Genomic DNA, 20,654 nt, shown 5'->3' on the forward strand with positions numbered 1-20,654 from the left:
TGTCCTCCCCTTTTCATCTTTCCTAATCTAAGTGGAAAGAACCTACTCACGTTTACTGTCTATACCCCTCATAATTTTGTAAACCTCTATCAAATCCCCCCTCATTCTTCTATGCTCCAAGGAATAAAGTCCTAACCTGTTCAATCTTTCCCTGTAACTCAACTCCTGAAGATCCGGCAATATCCTAGTAAATCTCTGCACTCTTTCATTCTCACTGATATCCTTCCTATAGTTAGGTGACCAGAACTGCAGATAATACTCCAAATTTGGCCTCACCAATGCCTTATACAACCTCAGCATAACATCCCAACTCCTATACTCAGTACTTTGATTTATGAATGCCAGGATGCCAAAGGCCTTCTTTACAACCCTGTCTACCTGTGACGCCACTTTCAGGGAATTATGTACCTGAACTCCCAGATCCCTTTGTTCCCCCGCACACCTCAGTGCCGTACCATTCACTGTGTATGTCCTACCTTGGTTTGTCCTTCCAAAATGCAACACCTCACGCTTGTCTGCATTATATTCCATCTGCCATTTTCTGGCCCATTTTTCCAGTTGGTCCAGATCCCTCGGCAAGCTTTGAAAGCCTTCCTCGCTGTCCACAACGCCTCCAATCTTGGCGTCATCAGCAAACTTGCTGATCCAATTGACCACATCTATATCATTGATATAGACAACAACAATGGTCCCAGCACAGATCCCTGAGGCACACCACTAGTCACAGGCCTCCAGTCTGAGAAGCAATCATCCACTACCACTCTTTGTTTTCTCCCACACAGCCAATTTCAAATCCAGTTTACAACCTCTCTATGGATACCTAGTGTCTGAACCTTCTGAACTAACCTCCCATGTGGGACCTTGTCAAAGGCCTTACTAAAGTTCATGCAGACAACATCCACAGCCTTTCCTTCATCTACTTTCTTGGTCACCTCCTCGAAAAACTCGACAACATTCATTAAACACGACCTACCATGCACAAAGCCATACTGACTATCCTTAATCAGCCCTTGGCTGTCCGAATACTTGTATATCCGATCTCTCAGAACACCTTCCAATAATTTACCTACTACTGATGTCAGGCTCACTGGCCTGTAATTACCTGGTTTACTATTGGAGCCTTTTTTAAACAACGGAACAACATGAGCTACCCTCCAATCCTCCGGCACTGCACCCGTGGCTGAGGACATTTTAAATATTTCTGTCAGGGCCCCTGCAATTTCTACTCTAGTCTCTCTCAAGGTCCGAGGAAATATCAAGTCAGGCCCGGGGGATTTATCTACCTTTATGCGCTGTAAGGCAGCAAGCACCTCCTCCTCTTTAATCTACAAATGTTCCATGACACTACTGCTTGTTTCCCTTCCTTCCATATACACTATGCCAGTTTCCTGAGTAAATACGGATGCAAAAAAAAAACTGTTTAAGATCTCCCCCATCTCGTGAGGCTCCACACTCTGAACAATTCTGTCCCTAAACTATCCATTTACTCTGAATATATTTGTAGAAATCCTTTGGATTTGCCTTCACATTATCTGCCAAAGCAACTTCATGTCTTTTTGCCTTCCTAATTTCCTTCTTTAGTATTTTCTTACATTTTCTATACTCTTCAAGTACCTCATTTGTTCTTTGTTGCCTATACCTGCTATACACCTCTCTCTTTTTCTTAACCAGATCACCAATATCCCTTGAAAACCAAGGTTCCCTGTGCCTGTTAACTTTGCCTTTAATCCTGGCAGGAACGTTCAAACTCTGCACTCTCAAAATTTCACCTTTGAACTTACTGAACACATCCTTGCCAGAAAAAAAAACTTTTCCCAATCCACTCTTCCTAGATCCTTTTTCATTTCCACAAAATTGGCCGTTCTCCAATTTTACCGGAACATTAAGCTGCCAGTTCTGCCCCTCCTGCCACCAAGTCTCACTGATAGCAGTAATGTCGTAATCCCACGTGTCAACGCACGCCCTAAACTCATCTGTTTTACCTACAATACTCCTTGCATTGAAATAGATGTACCTGAGAATATTTCTATCATGCATAAAGCTTTTTTTTCATTTCCGTCTATACACGCAGTCCTCTCATGTTCCTTATCCTCCTCCACCTCACTATCTGCTCTAACACCCTGGTTCCCCTCCCTCTGCAAATCTAGATTAAATCCCCCAGAGCAGCACTGGCAAATCTACCCGCAAGAATGTTAGTCCCCCTGCAGTTCAGGGGCAAACCGTCCCGTCGGAACAGGCCCTACCTTCCCGGGAACAAAGCCCAATTGTCCAGAAACATGAAGCCCTCCCTCCTGCACCATCTCCTTAGCCACGTATTTAGCTGCACTCTCCGCACATTTATATTTACAGGGACTTTACTCCTGACACCGGTTCCGGGACCCGACCCGTTTACAGACCCGGAGCGGAACCGGAGCAGATTCTCAGCCACTGGTTTTCACCTGCAGTCGCGAAGAAAGGATAAAGTTTCCCCGTGAATTTATTCCCAGTGAAGGTGTGGAGATGGGACTTGGTCTCCGCGTTGTAAAATGAAACTGTCCCGGACTTGTAACTGAGATAAACTCCCACCCTCCCAGGGATGGGACCGGCAGCGAGACAGGACTCGGGGGAGGTGAGACCACGGTCCACGTCACAATCCCGATGTAACACATCATCAAACTGCCCGATGACCCAGAATCCGGTCTCCGGACTCAGTCTGCCCCCTCCCTTCCTCTCCACAGACTCTGTGGCGACTCCCAGACACCAGAACCGATTCCCCGTCACCTCCACCTCCCAGTAATGTCTCCACAATGTGAATCCCTCCGATCCCAGTACACATTCCCAGTGTGTGAATCTCTTCCCGGTGTCAGGGAGATTCCTCCGGGTCGGGGTCCATCTCACACTCTTTCGATCCTCAGACACCTCGAGCCGCGGATGCGCCGTTTCCACATCCAGGGTGACAGAGACTGGGGGGAGAAGCAGAGAATTAGAGAGTCCCCGGGGATCGGGGGGAGACTCGGGCAGCACGGCCCCGGGGATCGGGGGGGAGACACGGTCAGCGCGGCCCCATGGATCGGGGGGAGACTCGGGCAGCGGGGCCCCATGGATCGGGGGGAGACTCGGGCAGCGCGGCCCCAGAAATCGGGGGGAGACGGGCAGCGCGGCCCCGGGGATCGGGGGGAGACTCGGACAGCGCGGCCCCGGAAATCGGGGGGTGACGGGCAGCGCGGCCCCGGGGATCGGGGGGAGACTCGGACAGTGGGGCCCCGGGGATCGGGGGAAGACTCGGACAGCGGGGCCCCGGGGATCGGGGGAAAGGCCGCTGGGCCTCAGGCGCGGTCGGGTTGCCGACACGAACCTTTGACTCGACAAAAGCAGATGGACAACTAATGTCTCCCCAGGGGTTTTATGCTAGACGGTGAGCAGAGAGACCCCTGGCCCTTGACTCCTCAGACAGGGGAAACATCCTCCCTCACTCCTGCTTGTTGACCCCTGAAAGAATTTTGTGTTTCCATGAGATCTCTCATTCTTCGAAACTGGGAACAGAGAACATAGAGCAGGACAGCACAGGAACAGGGCCGTCATACAATGTTCACATTCATTTGTGAGTGTGTAGTGGGGCAGTGTGATGGTTTGAGACAGTAAAGGAAGTGATAATGGGAACCAGTCGGGGAGAGATGAATGGCAGATTGAACCAGGAGGGGGAGGGGTTGGAAAGCCCGTGGGTGAACTGTGTGTGTAGACGTAATGAGAAGCTAGAGGGGGCAAAGATGGGAGATGAGGATGACTTTGTCCCCTTTCCCACAACCCCATCCCCCGCAGCCCCTCATTAGGACAGGGGATGAATTTGCAGGAACCCTTAAGCAACACAGGTCTTGATGAAGTGTTTCAGTCTGAACCGTGGACTGTTTACTCTTTTCCATAGAAACTTCCCGGCCTGCTGTTCCCCCAACAATTTGTGTGTGTTACTCTGCTTTAAATATACTCAATTATTTGGCCTCCACAGCTGCCTGTGGCAGATTCACTATCCTGTGGATAAAGGAATTCCTCCTCATCTCTGTCCTAAATGGACATCCCTATGGTCAGAGGCTGTGCTTACCCTTCTCGACCCACCCACATCCTCCCAACATCAACTCTCTCCAGACAGGTGTCAGAGAGATCTGGCAAGACCCTTCATCAGGACCTGTGTAGCTTGGATTACCAGCATCTGCAGATTTTCTCCTGTTTGATTTTTAAAGCAGAAGTTAATAAGTAAACATCTTGATTAGTCAGAGTCTCAAAAGTTATGGGGAGGAGGCGGGAGAATGGGGTTGAGAGGGATAATAAATCAGCCATTCTTCTAAACTCCCACGAGTACAGACCCAGAACCATCAAACACTCCTCATATGTTAACTCTTTCATTCCCGGAATCATTCTTCTGATTCTTTTGGACCCCCTCCAATGCCAGTACATGTTTTCCAATAGAAGGGATCCAAAACTGCTCACAATACTCCAAGTGTGGTCTGACCGATGCCTTATAAAACCTCAGCTTTACATCTTTGTTCTTGTATTCTAATCCTCTCGAAATGAAAGCAAACATTGAGTTTGCCAATCTTACCACTGACACAAACTGCAAGTTAACCTTCAGGGAATCCTGCACAAGGACACCCATGTCCCTTTGCACCTCTGATTTTTGAATTTTCGCCCTGTTTACAGAAATGTCTATGTCTTTATTCCTTCGACCAAAGTCGTACCTGCCTAAGTTTGTACCTGCTAAACTCTACCTGTGCTGCAAGATCCTTATTCCGTATACTGGTGCATTCAAATAAGACCATAAGACAAAGCAGCAGAAGCCGGCCATTCGGCCCGTCGAATCTGCTCCGCCATTTTATCATGAGCTGATCCATTCTCCCATTTAGTCCCACTCCCCCACCTTCTCACCATGACCTTTGATGCCCTGGCTACTCACATACCTATCAATCTCTGTCTTAAATACACCCAATGACTTGGCTTCCACTGCCGCAAGAAATTCACAGATTCACCACCCTCTGGCTAAAAAAATGTCTTCGCATCTCCGTTCTGAATGGTCACCCTTCAATCCCTAAGTCATGCTCTCTTGTACTAGACTCCCCCACCATGGGAAACAACTTTGCCACATCCACTCTGTCCATGCCTTTTAACGTTCAAAATCTTTCTGTGAGGTTCCCCCTCATTCTTCTAAACTCCACGGAGTACAGTCCAAGAGTGGTCAAATGTTCCACATATCTTAACTCTCTCATTCCCGGAATCATTCTAGTGAATCTTCTCTGAACCCTCTCCAATGTCAGAACATCCTTTCTTAAATAAGGAGCCCAAAACTGCACACAGTATTCCAAGTGAGGTCTTACCAGTTCCTTATAGAGCCTCAACATCACATCCCTGCTCCTATACTCTATTCCTCTAGAAATAAATGCCAACATTACATTCACCTTCTTCACCACCGACTCAACCTGGAGGTTAACCTGAAGGGTATCCTGCACGAGCACTCCCAAGTCCTGTTGCATCTCAGGACTTTGAATTCTCTCTCCATTTAAATAATAGTCTGCCTGTTTATTTCTTCTACCAACGTGCATGACCATACACTTTTCAACATTGTATTTCATTTGCCACTTCTTTGACAATTCTCCCAATCTATCCAAGTCTCTCTGCAGACTCTCTGTTTCCTCAGCACTACCATCCCCTCCACCTATATTTGTATCATCAGCAAACTTAGCCACAAAGCCATCTATTCCATAATCCAAATCGTTGATATACAACGTAAAAAGGAGCGGCCCCAACACGGACCCCTGTGGAACACCACTGGTAACTGGCAGACAACCAGAATGGGATTCTTTATTCCCACTCTCTGTTTCCTGCCAATCAGCCAACGCTCTATCGACGTACGTAACTTTCCCGTAATTCCATGGGCTCTTATCTTGTTTAGCAGCCTCATGTGCGGCACCTTGTCAAAGGCCTTCTGAAAATCTAAATACACAACATCCACTGCATCTCCCTTGTCTAGCCTACTTGTAATTACCTCAAAAAATTTCAATGGGTTTGTCAGGCAGGATTTTCCTTTAAGGAAACCATGCTGAGCTTGGCCTATCTTGTCATATGCCTCCAGGTACTCCGTAACCTCATCCTTGACAATTGACTCCAGAAACTTCCCAACCTTTTCTCAAGCTAACAGGTCTATAATTCACTTTTTGCTTCCTTGCGCCCTTCTTAAATACCAGAATGGCATTTACTATCTTCCACTCCTCCGGAACCACGCCAGAATCTATTGACTTTTGAAAGATCATTGCTAATGCCTCCTCGATCTCCACAGCTACTTCCTTCAAAACACAAGGGTGCATTACAGCTGGTCCTGGAGATTTATCTACCCTTAGACTATTCAGCTTCCAGAGTACTTTCTCTGTCGTAATTGTGACTGTGTACGCTTCTCTTCCCTGACACCCTTGAGTGTCTGGTATACTGCTGATATCTTCCTCAGTGAGGACTGATGCAAATACTCGTTCAGTTCCTCAGCCATCACATTATCTCCCATTACAATTTCTCCAGCATCATTTTGTATCGGTCCTACATCCACTCTGACCTGCTTTTTACTCTTTATATACTTGAAAAAGCTTTTAGTATCTTCTTCAATATTATTTGCTAGCTTCCTTTCATAGTTCATCTTTTCCCTCTTAATGGCCTTCTTAGTTTCCTTTTGTAAGCTTTTAAAAACTTCCCAATCCTCTGTCTTCCCACTAATTTTTGCTTCCTTGAATGCCCTCTCCTTTGCTTTTACTTTGGCTTTGACTTCTCTTGTCAGCCACGGTCGCAACCTTTTTCCATTCGAAAATTTCTTCTTTTTTGGAATATATCTGTCTTGCACGTTCCTCACTTCTCGCATAAACTCCAGCCACTGCTGCTCTGCCGTCCTCCCGCTAGTGTCCCTTTCCAGTCAAATTTGGCCAGTTCCTCTCTCGTGCCACTGTAATTTCCTTTACTCCACTGCAATACCGACACATCAGATTTCGGCTTCTCTTTCTCAAATTTCACAGTGAACTCAATCATGTTATGATCACTGCCTCCTAACGGTTCCTTCACCTCAATCTCTCTAATCACCTCTGGGTCATTACACAATATCCAATCCAGTACCTCTGATCCCCTAGTGGGCTCAACAACAAGCTGTTCTGAAAAGCCATCTCGTAGACATTCTACAAATTCTCTGTCTTGAGATCCAGTGTCGACCTGATTTTCCCAATCCACTCGCATGTTAAAATCCCCACAATTATCATAACACTGCCCTTCTGGCAAGCCTTTTCTATTTCCTGTTGTAATTTGTAGTCCACATCACTGCAGCTGTTAGGAGGCCTGTATATAACTGCCATCAGGGTCCTTTTACCCCTGTGATTTCTTAGCTCAACCCAGAAAGATTCTTCCGATCGTATGTCACTTATTTCTAATGATTTAATATCATTTCTTGCCAATAAAGCCACGCCACCCCCTCTGCCTACCTGCCTATCCTTCCGATACACCGTGTATCCTTGGACGTTCAGCTCTCAGAGACATGCATCCTTTAGCCACCTCTCAGTGATGGCCACAAAATTATACCTGCCAATCTGTAGCTGTACGACACCTTATTCCTTATGCTGTGTGTATTTAAGTATAACACCTTAAGTCCAGTATTTGGTACTTTTTGTTTTGATTGCACTGCAACTCATCCCATTGGCTGCAAATTTGACCCATCACCTGCCTGTCCTTCCTGACATCTTCACTGCTCACTATCTTAAATTTATTTCTGTTTTCCCCCTCTTCCACTCTATCATTCCGGTTTCCCATCCCCCTGCTCTATTAAACATTCCCACTGTGGTTCAGGTGTAACCCGTCCTTTTTGAACAGGTAATACTTCCCCCTGAAGAGATACCAATGATCCAAGAATCTGAAGCCCTGTCCCCTGCGCCAGTCTCTCAGCCACGCATCCATCTGCCTGATCCTACTATTCTTGCCCTCGCTAACACGTGGCACAGGTAGCAATCCTGAGAATATTACCCTGGAGGTCCTGCTTCTCAGCTTCATTCCTAACTCCCGGAAATCTCTCTTCAGGACGTCCTCCCTTTTCCTCTCTACGTCATTGGTACCAACATGTACCAAGACAGCTGGCTGCTCGCCCTCTCCCTTCAGAATATCCTGGACCTGATCCGAGACATCCCGTACCCTGGCACCTGGGAGGCAGCACACCATGCGGGTATCTCTACCAGGCTCACAGAATCTCCTGTCTGTTCCCCTGACTATGGAATCCCCTATGACTACCGCATTCCTCTTCTCCCTCCTTCCCTCCTGCACAACAGCGCCAGGCTCAGTGCCAGAGACCCGGTCACCGTGGCCGTCCCGTCAGGTCATCCCCCTCAACAGCATCCGAAATGATATACTTTTTGCTGAGGGGGGCAGCCACAGGGGTGCTCTCCACTATCCGGGCATTTCCCTTCCCTCTCCTGACAGTCACCCAGTTTTCTGACCCCTGTAGCCTAGGGATGACTACCTCCCTGTAGCTCCGGTCTATCACCTCTTCATTTTCTCTAATAAGCAGTAGGTCATCAAGCTGCAGCTCCAGATCCCTAACACGGTCTCCGAGGAGCTGAATCTCGGTTCACCTGGTACAGATGTGACTATCAGGGAGGCTGGAGGTCTCCCAGGATTCCCACATCTCTCACCCTGAACAAAGCACTAACCCTGCAGACATGCTACCTAATTCTACAGGAATGGAACAAAGAAAGATAGGTCAACTCACCCACCTACTTCGCCAAGCACACGGACTTTTTAAACCGTTAGCTAATGTGCCCTGCTGTTCCCCCGTCCGTCCGGATCGATTTGCCAAGGGGAGAAAAAGAGTCGGTGCCTCGCTCTCGCCTCTTCCCGTTACCGCCTAAGCCCGTTGAGCCAAAGCCCTACACTCTGCTGCCACCCACTCCGCTGCCCGCTGTATAGGGTGGTCAGCTTTTTAAACTCTCTGCGCTGTCCTGCGCAGTCTCACCGTTCTTGTACTCAATTTGAGCTTCATAAACAAGCAGAAATGAAACTATATAAGTTTTACCTCGATTAATAACATCAAGCGTTTCTCTCAGCACTGTGTGCAACAAATAGGGGTGATCGAATTTTTCAACCGGTAGGGTCTCATCTGTCACTGGCAATTCCTGGATATCGTCATTAATCCTGTAAATATTAAACTGCTGTTTATAAATTGCTATTCTGAACTATTTTACAAATCCATTCAGGATTTCAGTAAAGAGCCTGTCCTACCTCCTGTTCCGACGAGCTTCCTCCTGAAATAAATAAAACACAAATCTGATTAGACTTGGACTTACTGTCCACATCCTGAATTTCATCCAAATCATTACAAGGTGTTGAAAATTCCCACTCCCGCGATCACTCACACACACGGACAATACAGAACCACGGGGTAACCTACAAGGAAAGTCTCTGAATGTCAGACCATTACTGAGAGGATGAAACTTATAGGGAAGACAGGACAGTCTGTGCATTATCATCTGGATATGACGTCAGTGTGATAGGATGGAGGAATTTAAGATCAGTGATGTAAGTGATTGTGTGCGGGTGGAGGAAGTACCTCTATTTATGGAGAGACTTGTGCGGAGATGTAATTCCAGATGGATTTTAACAAATTCCACAAGAAATTTAGTGAGGAGGATGTGGAACTCGCTGCCACAGGAGTGCCTGAAATGGAACAGCAGAGATTGACTGTGATGGGGAAATTGGATAAACACATGAGGGACCAGAGATTTCGGGGCACTGTTGCTGGTTGTGGTGGGTAGGTGGCAGGAGGATTGTGAAGCAGGAAAATTGAGAGGAGAGAATGGGCCGAATGGCCTGGTTATGTTTTGAACGATTGAACGTTCATTTGAATGTTATCCGTAAAAGTGAAGAGACAATAATAGTTTCCCTAATCTGATGGAAACCGTATACAGAAGATAAGTCTGACGTGTGGGTCAAATTCTTTGTTCTCACTGACCCTCACACGCACTGCACCAGACACACTCACAGCCTGTGACTGGAACTGGGTGTTAATGGAAGTTTTAGAGGATATTTAATGTGGTAATTAAGGACACAATCAGCAGCTCTGTGTTACGATCAGAGTAAATAATTTCAGAGAAATTTGCATTCTGTCCTGGGATGTACAGAAGTTGTGGAAGTCCAGTTTTGGGACAATAGACAATAGGTGCAGGAGTAGGCTATTCGGCCTTCTGTGATCATGGCTGATCATACACAATCAGTACCCCGTACCTGTCCTCTTCCCATATCCCTTGACCTCGCTATCTAAGAGCTCTATCTAACACTCTCTTGAAAGCATCCAGAGACTTGGCCTTTACTGCCTTCTGTGTGAGGTCGCCAGAGCGACAATTGATTTGTTAGAATTGGCCGCTGTGCTGTGTTTATTTCAAATATATTGCAAATATATATATTTCAAATGAAATAAATATTTCATTTAGTGCCCTTTGACAGAAACAAATTGAAATATAATCCCTCACCTTGAGAAATATCACACTGTCTTTCTGATCCATCTGATCCTTTAACTTAGTGATTTCCTCCTGAATAATCCTTATATTCTCTTGAAGAGCTAGAAGATTTTTCTCCATTGGGTTGAGAATCCTCTTCTCTTCTTCCCTGAGATCCCTGAGTAAGCTCTGCTCTTTCTCAGTGATAATCTGGCGCAGTTCAGCAAACTGGGATGTTATGTTGGACTGAAGGCTGTGTGACTGTTCCTGTCGAAGGAAAGGTGAAGATTAATATACTGCATTGGTGTGTTTTGTTTCCTTTTGTCGTTCAGTTCGGTCTATTAGAGTCCATTCTACTTCTGAGAGCATTCCCGTCAACACCATTCCCTCACGTTTTCCTGAAACCTATTCTCACTTATTGACCCGTAAACTCCCATCTGATTCACTCACACCCTCCCCACCTTTACAGGGTTAACGGTAATTAGCCATTCATCCGGCATGTCCTTGGGATGTGTCGGAATCTCTCGTGGTCACAGGGGAAGCATGCAAACTCCACACAGACAGCAGCAGAGGTCAGGATCGAACCCAGGTCACTGGAGCTGCGAATCTCGGCTATTCTGCATTAAATGGAGCAAAACTCGACAGTAATATCAGAAATTCCGCTCAGGAAGCCTCACCCAAACTCCGGAAATCTTCTCTTTCTGTTGCTGCTCCTTTTCCTGGAAGTCTGATTTCTTTTTTGTGAGAGAGTCTAAGGACAATTTTAGCTGATCCTGGAAGTCAGAGAGTGAAGGAAATAGAAACAAAGATGCATCAAAAGAAACAGGTGATCAAACCCGATTATCACACAAAATGCCGGAGGAACTCAGTGAGTCAGGCAGAATCTATTCAGGGGAAATAAACAGACGGTGTTTCGGGATGAGACACTTCATTAGGACTGGGAAGGAAAGGGACAGCAGCCAGAATAAAAAGGTTGGGGATGAGAACCAGCTGACAGGTAAAGGGTGAGACAACGTGAGGGGGGATGTGGGGGAGGGTGATGAAGTGAGAGGCTGAGAGGGGACAGGTGGAAGAGCTGGAGAAGAAGGAATCTAATACGAGAGTACAATCGACCATGGAAGAAACGGGAGGAACTGGGCTGTTTGCCGCCCTGAATGGTGACGAGGGAGGATGTTAGGAGTCAGGTGTAGCACTTGTCCCGCTGGCAGGTGTCAGTGCCAGGAGGGAGATCAGTGGGGAGGAGCGAGTGGATCAGGGCGATAGAGTACGTGGAGCGCGATCCGTATGGAGAGCGGAGAGTTGCAGGGTGCGGAGGTGGGCTGTGGGACGGAGAGTTGCTAGAATCCCGTTGGAGATGGGGGAAGTTGCAGAAAATGATGTGTTAGTTATCTAGGCTCGTGTGTAGGAGAAAGGAAATGTGTTAAGTATTAAATTAATGTTAGTTTTACCGTGTAGATTTTAACAGCTTCTTTAATCGGCTTGAAGCGGTGCTCTCTGTGTTCCTGCGCGTCTCTACAGATCAGACAGATCAGTGTCTTGTCCGTTTCACAAAACAGCTTCAGTTCTTCCTCATGTTCCTCGCAGTGACGTTTAATTTCTTTCCCTTTCGGATTCAGGTTTAGGTTTCGAGCTTTTTCGGCCAGATTTGCTAAAGCCCGATTCACCCTGAGGGTGCGGTCGGCAAACACCTCTCTACATTCCGGGCAGGATTTTCTCTCCTCCCTTTCCCAACACCGTGTGATACAAGAGCGACAGAAGTTGTGTCCACACTCCAGTGACACTGGACCGGTGAAGAAATCCAGGCAGATGGGACAAATTACCTCCTCGGTCCAACTCTCGGTCGGTCCTTTTGAAGCCATGTTAACTCCCAACACTTCCTGATTCAGAATGCTTTCACTTTCGGGGAGCTGCTGATCCCCTGCAGTACCGCGATTGTCCACTACGCGCGCTGCAGACTCGGGGATTGAACATTATGTTGCTGTCTGTGGGAAGGAATTGTGGTATCTATATCAGGGAGGGATCAGAAACAGATTAAGCAGGTCAGAACAGAATGAAAACCGCCATGGACTGCCTAAGCCCGGCTATGAAAGGAGGAGTGTTGGGGATGGGGCTAGCAAACCCATCGTGTAAAAACCCAGTGTGACAGAAACGTCAACTGAATCTCCACAGGCCTCATCCCTGGGATCAGAAGGACCTTCCCCTGGAAGACGATTGAAGTCGTGTGGTGAAAGCAGAGGCCACAGGGCTGATCAACCCCCGGAGAGCTGCTGGTGGCCGCCTGTGTCCCGATCGGAGTGATGGGCCGATCAACCCTCGGAGAGCTGCTGGTGGCCGCCTGTGTCCCGATCGGAGTGATGGGCCGATCAACCCTCGGAGAGCTGCTGGTGGCCGCCTGTGTCCCGATCGGAGTGATGGGCCGATCAACCCTCGGAGAGCTGCTGGTGGCCGCCTGTGTCCCGATCGGCGTGATGGGCCGATCGACCCCCGGAGAGCTGCTGGTGGCCACCTGTGTCCCGATCGGAGTGATGGGCCGATCAACCCCCGGAGAGCTGCTGGTGGCCGCCTGTGTCCCGATCGGTGTGATGGGCCGATCAACCCTCGGAGAGCTGCTGGTGGCCGCCTGTGTCCCGATCGGCGTGATGGGCCGATCAACCCCCGGAGAGCTGCTGGTGGCCGCCTGTGTCCCGATCGGAGTGATGGGCCGATAAACCCTCAGAGAGCTGCCGGTGGCCGCCTGTGTCCCGATCGGCGTGATGGGCCGATCAACCCTCGGAGAGCTGCCGGTGGCCGCCTGTGTCCCGATCGGAGTGATGGGCCCATCAACCCCCGGAGAGCTGCCGGTGGCCGCCTGTGTCCCGATCGGAGTGATGGGCCCATCAACCCCCGGAGAGCTGCTGGTGGCTGCCTGTGTCCCGATCGGCGTGATGGGCCGATCAACCCTCGGAGAGCTGCTGGTGGCCGCCTGTGTCCCGATCGGAGTGAAGGGCCGATCAACCCTCAGAGAGCTGCTGGTGGCCGCCTGTGTCCCGATCGGCGTGATGGGCCGATCAACCCTTAGAGAGCTGCTGGTGGCCGCCTGTGTCCCGATCGGCGTGATGGGCCGATCAACCCCCGGAGAGCTGCCGATGGCCGCCTGTGTCCCGATCGGCGTGATGGGCCGATCAACCCTCAGAGAGCTGCCGGTGGCCGCCTGTGTCCCGATCGGAGTGATGGGCCCATCAACCCCCGGAGAGCTGCTGGTGGCCGCCTGTGTCCCGATCGGCGTGATGGGCCGATCAACCCTCAGAGAGCTGCCGGTGGCCGCCTGTGTCCCGATCGGAGTGATGGGCCGATCAACCCTCAGAGAGCTGCCGGTGGCCGCCTGTGTCCCGATCGGCGTGATGGGCCGATCAACCCTCAGAGAGCTGCCGGTGGCCGCCTGTGTCCCGATCGGAGTGATGGGCCCATCAACCCCCGGAGAGCTGCTGGTGGCCGCCTGTGTCCCGATCGGCGTGATGGGCCGATCGACCCCCGGAGAGCTGCTGGTGGCCACCTGTGTCCCGATCGGAGTGATGGGCCGATAAACCCTCAGAGAGCTGCCGGTGGCCGCCTGTGTCCCGATCGGCGTGATGGTCCGATCAACCCCCGGAGAGCTGCTGGTGGCTGCCTGTGTCCCGATCGGAGTGATGGGCCGATCAACCCCCGGAGAGCTGCTGGTGGCCGCCTGTGTCCCGATCGGAGTGATGGGCCGATCAACCCTCAGAGAGCTGCCGGTGGCCGCCTGTGTCCCGATCGGAGTGATGGGCCGATCAACCCCCGGAGAGCTGCCGGTGACCGCCTGTGTCCTGATCGGTGTGATGGGCCGATCAACCCCCGGAGAGCTGCTGGTGGCCGCCTGTGTCCCGATCGGAGTGATGGGCCGATAAACCCCCGGAGAGCTGCCGGTGGCCGCCTGTGTCCCGATCGGCGTGATGGGCCGATCAACCCCCAGAGAGCTGCCGGTGGCCGCCTGTGTCCCGATCGGCGTGATGGGCCGATCAACCCTCAGAGAGCTGCCGGTGGCCGCCTGTGTCCCGATCGGCGTGATGGGCCGATCGACCCTCAGAGAGCTGCCGGTGGCCGCCTGTGTCCCGATCGGCGTGATGGGCCGATTAACCCCCGGACAGCAGCCGGTGGCCGCCTGTGTCCCGATCGGCGTGATGGGCCGATCAACCCCCGGACAGCTGCCGGTGGCCGCCTGTGTCCCGATCGGCGTGATGGGCCGATCAACCCCCGGACAGCTGCCGGTGGCCGCCTGTGTCCCGATCGGCGTGATGGGCCGATCAACCCCCGGACAGCTGCCGGTGGCCGCCTGTGTCCCGATCGGCGTGATGGGCCGATCAACCCTCGGAGAGCTGCCGGTGGCCGCCTGTGTCCCGATCGGCGTGATGGGCCGATCAACCCTCGGAGAGCTGCCGGTGGCCGCCTGTGTCCCGATCGGCGTGATGGGCCGATCAACCCCCGGAGAGCTGCCGGTGGCCGCCTGTGTCCCGATCGGCGTGATGGGCCGATCAACCCTCGGAGAGCTGCCGGTGGCCGCCTGTGTCCCGATCGGCGTGATGGGCCGATCAACCCTCGGAGAGCTGCCGGTGGCCGTCTGTGTCCTGATCGGCGTGATGGGCCGATCAACCCCCGGAGAGCTGCTGGTGGCCGCCTGTGTCCCGATCGGCGTGATGGGCCGATCAACCCCCGGAGAGCTGCTGGTGGCCGCCTGTGTCCCGATCGGTGTGATGGGCCGATCAACCCTCAGAGAGCTGCTGGTGGCCGCCTGTGTCCCGATCGGAGTGATGGGCCGATCAACCCCCAGAGAGCTGCCGGTGGCCGCCTGTGTCCCGATCGGCGTGATGGGCCGATCAACCCCCAGAGAGCTGCCGGTGGCCGCCTGTGTCCCGATCGGCGTGATGGGCCGATCAACCCCCGGAGAGCTGCCGGTGGCCGCCTGTGTCCCGATCGGCGTGATGGGCTAAAGAAGAAGCAGAACAGAAATGAAGATGGAGAGAAGAGCCTGGTTCAGTCTGAGGCCGGACTGAAAGGGACAAGTTCTGAAAAGAGACTGCAGAAGCTGGAATCTCGAGTAAGAAACATGAGGCTAGAAGAACTGAGTGGGCCCGGCAGCAACTGCGGAGAGAAATGTACAATCGACTTTTCGGGTCGAGATCCTTCATCTGGACTGTCTCAACCCGAAATGTCGATTCTCCATTTCCCTCCACAGACGCTGCCTGACGAGCTGTGTAACTCCAGCATCTCGTTTTTACTTTTCTCCAGGTATAAAGAGAGTCAGGCTGGGGGGGGGGGGGGGGGGTGACACGATTGTTCAGTAAATATTTAAAACGATTATTAAATTAGTTCATACCATGCGAGTGGGGATGTGGAGGATATTGTGCAGTGAGGAGAGAGATGCAGTGGTGATGACCGACCTGTGGCTGCAGGAAAAAGCACAGGACGGGACATTCTACGTCACAAGGTATTGGATTCGGCCCAGTACATCACGGGGTGGAGCCCTCCCCAACATCGAGCACATCGACATGAAACGCTGTCGGAACTTCCATCATCAGAGATGCTCACCACCCAGGCCAGGCTGTTTTCTCGCTGCCTCACTCGGGTAGAAGCCTCAGGACTCGCACCACCAGGGTCAGAAACAGTTACTATCCCTCAGTCATCAGGCTCTTGAACAAATCAAAGATAACTACGCTGTCTTGCCCATCCGCTGAGATGCTCCCACAACGAACGATCACACTGGGCCTGTCTCAGAATGAGAGAAATAAGAGACAGACACAGTCTCGCAGGGCTGGGCCAGGAATGATGATTCCTCCGGCTGGAGTGCGTAGCCAAGTGCCACAGACTCAAAACCCGAGGTCATATTTGGGGGCTCGGCAGGAAAATAGTGATGCTGAGTGAATAACAGAATCAGTGAGGGGCCGAATGGCCACGTCAGCGCCTGCTGCTTATTTTCTAAATCACGAGTTGACCTTTGCGCCTTGTTCTCCCTTGGCCTTCAGCCTGTCGGATTGCACAGGGGAGCGGTGAGAGCTCCGGAGAGCCATCAGCAGCCGCTGCGGTTATTTCATGCTCTTGTTATTTATCCAGTTTCTCCATATTTGCATTTGCACAGTTTGTTACCTTCAGCACTCTGACTGATCTGTCATGACGCTGTTATAGTTACTACCCTACAGAATTCTTTTTAGTATGTGCGCAGGAAAATGAATCTCGGTGCTGTATGCGGTGACTTATTTGTACTCCGATAATAAAATTTACTTTGAACTTTGAGCCTCGGGGAACTTGCTTTGATTCTGAGAACAAACTGTGACTGACATCTCCGGCTCCCGGCAGCAGCCCGACCTCAGACAGACTCACAGCCAATCAGAGAACAGCGCTGGAACAAACATGCTCTCATTGGCAGAGCGTGTCAGTGGGCGGGTCGCCGAGCGCTCAGAATGGAACCGGAAGCGACTGGACCCGGTGAGAAGTCGGAGATCGGGAGCGGCACTTCGGGTAAAGTCTGCAACACCGGCCGGGGTCTTAATTCCTTCAGGTGGCAGAGGTGAGGAGACTGGGTGAGATTCCGTGAGATGTTTCAGCAACACGGAGGGTGCCTGGTCTTTCGCCGCCGTGGATCGGAGCCGGTTGTCCGAAGCTGCCTCCCAGACCCGTCCCCTGTTGCTGGGAGACGGGAGATGCCCCGCAGTGGCTGCTGATCGATCTCCGGAACTCTCACCGAGTCTCGGTGCAATCCGACAGGTTGAAGCCCAAAGGGAAAGACTGCACAGGTAAACTTGTGCTTTAGGAAATAAACATGATCGGTGTGGCCATTCGGCCCCTCGTGCCTTTTCTGCCCTTCATTCACTTTCACTTTCCCGCAGCATTTCCGTCACCGCTGTGGCCCTAAATTTGCCTTTTGAACTTAGAAACCTTGTGGAGAAAATTCCAAAAATTCACTGCACTCTGGGTGGGGAAATTCCTGTGAGACTGTGTCAGTCAGACCACCTCTTATTTCTCTAATTTTGAGACAGTCCCAGCCTGTGTAATATCTCCGAGGACACAGCCACCCCCACCCAATCAGTCAACGTGGGAAACCTTCTCTTCATTCCCTGCATCCCGAAGGCGGACTCGGGGAGGGAGATCAGACCTGTGCACAGTGTTCCATGTACGCTCTCACCAGGACCCCATGTACAGTATCGTCAGCATCAACGACAGAATGAATGGCTTCCCGCTTGCAGAACAGGGGGAGCATCTCACTGTGGTGTGAACTTGCTGATGTATCTTCAGACTGGATGACTGAGTAGTTCCCCTCCCTCACACAGAGCAGGTGAATGGCCTCTCCCCACGGTGAACTCACTGGCCTGTCTGTGGGTAGGCTGTGAGTGAATCCCTTCCCACACTGAGAGAAGGAGAATGATATCTCCCCACGGTGAACTCACTGGCCTGTCTATGGGTAGGCTGTGAGAGAATCCCTTCCCACACTGAGAGAAGGAGAATGATATCTCCCCAAGGTGAACTCACTGGCCTGTCTGTGGATAGGCTATGAGTGAATCCCTTCCCACACTGAGAGAAGGAGAATGATATCTCCCCACGGTGAACTCACTGGCCAGTCTGTGGGTAGGCTGTGAGTGAATCCCTTCCCACTCTGAGAGAAGGAGAATGATATCTCCCCACGGTGAACTCACTGGTGTGTCTGTGGGTAGGCTGTAAGTGAATCCCTTCCCACACTGAGAGAAGGAGAATGATATCTCCCCACGGTGAACTCACTGGCCAGTCTGTGGGGAGGCTGTGAGTGAATCCCTTCCCACACTGAGAGAAGGAGAATGATATCTCCCCACGGTGAACTCACTGGTTGTCTGCGGGTAGGCTGTGAGTGAATCCCTTCCCACACTGAGAGAACGAGAATGATATCTCCCCACGGTGAACTCACTGGCCTGTCTGTGGGTAGGCTGTGAGTGAATCCCTTCACACACTGAGAGAAGGAGAATGGTATCTCCCCACGGTGAACTCACTGGCCTGTCTGTGGGTAGGCTGTGAGTGAATCCCTTCCCACACTGAGAGAAGGAGAATGATATCTCACTGCGATCAATTCTCTGGCAATTCAGAAAGGTGAATAAGATGATGAGGGATAGAGGCTTTTTCCCAAGACTGAAAATAGAACATAGAATAGTACAGCACATTACAGGCCCCTCAGCCCACAATGTTGTGCCGACCCTCAAACCCTGCCTCCTATATAACGCCCCACCTTAAATTCCTCCATATACCTGTCTAGTAGCCTCTTAAATTTCACTAGTGTATCTGCCTCTGACTCGGGCAGTGCATTCCACGCACCAACCACGCTCTGAGTGAAAAACCTTCCTCTAATATCCCCCTTGAACTTCCCATCCCCTTACCTTAAATCCATGTTCTCTTGTACTGAGCAGCGGTGCCCTGGGGAAGAGGCGCTGGCTGTCCACTCTGTCTATTCCTCTCAATATCTTGTACACCTCTATCATGTCTCCTTTCATCCTCCTTCTCTCCAAAGAGTAAAGCCCTAGCTCCCTTAATCTCTGATCATAATCCATACCCTCTAAACCAGGCAGCATCCTGGTAAATCTCCTCTGTACCCTTTCCAATGCTTCCACATCCTTCCTATAGTGAGGTGACCAGAACTGGACAGAGTACTCCAAGTGTGGCCCAACCAGAGTTTTAGAGAGCTGCATCACTACATCGCGTCTCTTAAACTCTATCCCTCGACTTATGAAAGCTAACACCCCATAAGCTTTCTTAACTACCCTATCTACCTGTGAGGCAACTTTCAGGGATCTGTGGACATGTACCCCCAGATCTCTCTGCTCCTCCACACTACCAAGTATCCTGCCATTTACTTTGTACTCTGCCTTGGAATTTGTCCTTCCAAAGTGTACCACCTCACATTTCTCCAGGTTGAACTCCTTCTGTCACTTCTCAGCCCACTTCTGCATCCTATCAATGTCTCTCTGCAATCTTTGACAATCCTCTTCACTGTCTACAACACCACCAACCTTTGTGTTATCTGCAAACTTGCCAACCCACCCTTCTACCTCTACATCCAGGTCGTTAACAAAAATCACGAAAAGTAGAGGTCCCAGCACAGATCCTTGTGGGACACTACTAGTCACAACCCTCCAATCTGAATGTACTCCCTCCACCATAACCCTCTGCCTTCTACAGGCAAGCCAATTCTCAATCCACCTGGCCAAACTTCCCTGGATCCCATGCCTTCTGACTTTCTGAATAAGCCTACCATGTGGAACCTTGTCAAATGCCTTACTAAAATCCATGTAGATCACATCCACTGCACTACCCTCATCTATATGCTTGGTCACCTCCTCAAAGAACTCCATCAGGCTTGTTAGACACGATCTGCCATTCACAAAGCCATGCTGACTGTCCCTGATCAGACCATGATTCTCTAAATGCCCACAGATCCTATTTCTAAGAATCTTTTCCAACAGTTTTCCCACTACAGACGTAAGGCTCACTGGTCTATAATTACCTGGACTATCCCTACTACCTTTTTTGAACAAGGGGACAACATTTGCCTCCCTCCAATCCACCGGTACCATTCCCGTGGACAACGAGGACATAAAAATCATAGCCAGAGGTTCAGCAATCTCTTCCCTCGCCTCGTGGAGCAGCCTGGGGAATATTCCGTCAGGCCCCAGGGACTTATCCGTCCTAAATTATTTTAACAACTCCAACACCTCCTCTCTCTTAATATCAACATGCTCCAGAACATCAACCTCACTCATATTGTCCTCACCGTCATCAAGTTCCCTCTCAGTGGTGAATACCGAAGAGAAGTATTCATTGAGGACCTCGCTCACTTCCACAGCCTCCAGGCACATCTTCCCACTTTTATCTCTAATCGGTCCTACCTTCACTCCTGTCATTCTTTTGTTCTTCACATAATTGAAGAATGCCTTGGGGTTTTCCTTTACCCTACTCGCCAAGGCTTTCTCATGCCCCCTTCTTGCTCTTCTCAGCCCCTACTTAAGCTCCTTTCTTGCTACCCTATATTCCTCAATAGAATCATCTGATCCTCGCTTCCTAAACCTCATGTATGCTGTCTTCTTCCACCTGACTAGATTTTCCACTTCACTTGTCACCCATGGTTCCCTCACCCTACCATTCTTTATCTTCCTCACCGGGACAAATTTATCC

The 20,654-nt window shown here is 50.6% G+C and overlaps 1 protein-coding gene across 1 annotated transcript; it reads right to left on the reverse strand.

Moving 5' to 3' along the window:
* Window positions 1–1,265: 1,265 nt before the first annotated feature.
* On the reverse strand, window positions 1,266–10,675 carry LOC140720225 (E3 ubiquitin-protein ligase TRIM39-like). The gene is made up of 4 exons (XM_073035111.1): window positions 10,506–10,675; window positions 9,259–9,281; window positions 9,053–9,171; window positions 1,266–2,942 (listed from the first exon to the last, which is right to left on the reverse strand). Exons 1-4 carry the CDS (start codon window positions 10,611–10,613, stop codon window positions 2,389–2,391), a joined length of 804 nt encoding a protein of 267 aa, XP_072891212.1. The 5' UTR covers window positions 10,614–10,675; the 3' UTR covers window positions 1,266–2,388.
* Between the last annotated feature and the right edge of the window lie 9,979 nt (window positions 10,676–20,654).

Source organism: Hemitrygon akajei, unplaced genomic scaffold (assembly GCF_048418815.1).
Source record: "Hemitrygon akajei unplaced genomic scaffold, sHemAka1.3 Scf000038, whole genome shotgun sequence".
Classification (NCBI taxonomy): domain Eukaryota; kingdom Metazoa; phylum Chordata; class Chondrichthyes; order Myliobatiformes; family Dasyatidae; genus Hemitrygon; species Hemitrygon akajei.

Coding starts and splice junctions, on each gene's coding strand:
- LOC140720225 (XM_073035111.1), bottom strand. CDS start 10,613: ATGGAGAAAAATCTTCTAGCTCTTCAAGAGAATATAAGGATTATTCAG. Junction 9,172..9,258: donor GAAGCTCGTCGGAACAGGAG/GTAGGACAGGCT, acceptor TAATATTTACAG/GATTAATGACGATATCCAGG. Junction 2,943..9,052: donor GCTTGATGTTATTAATCGAG/GTAAAACTTATA, acceptor TTCTCCCCCCAG/TCTCTGTCACCCTGGATGTG.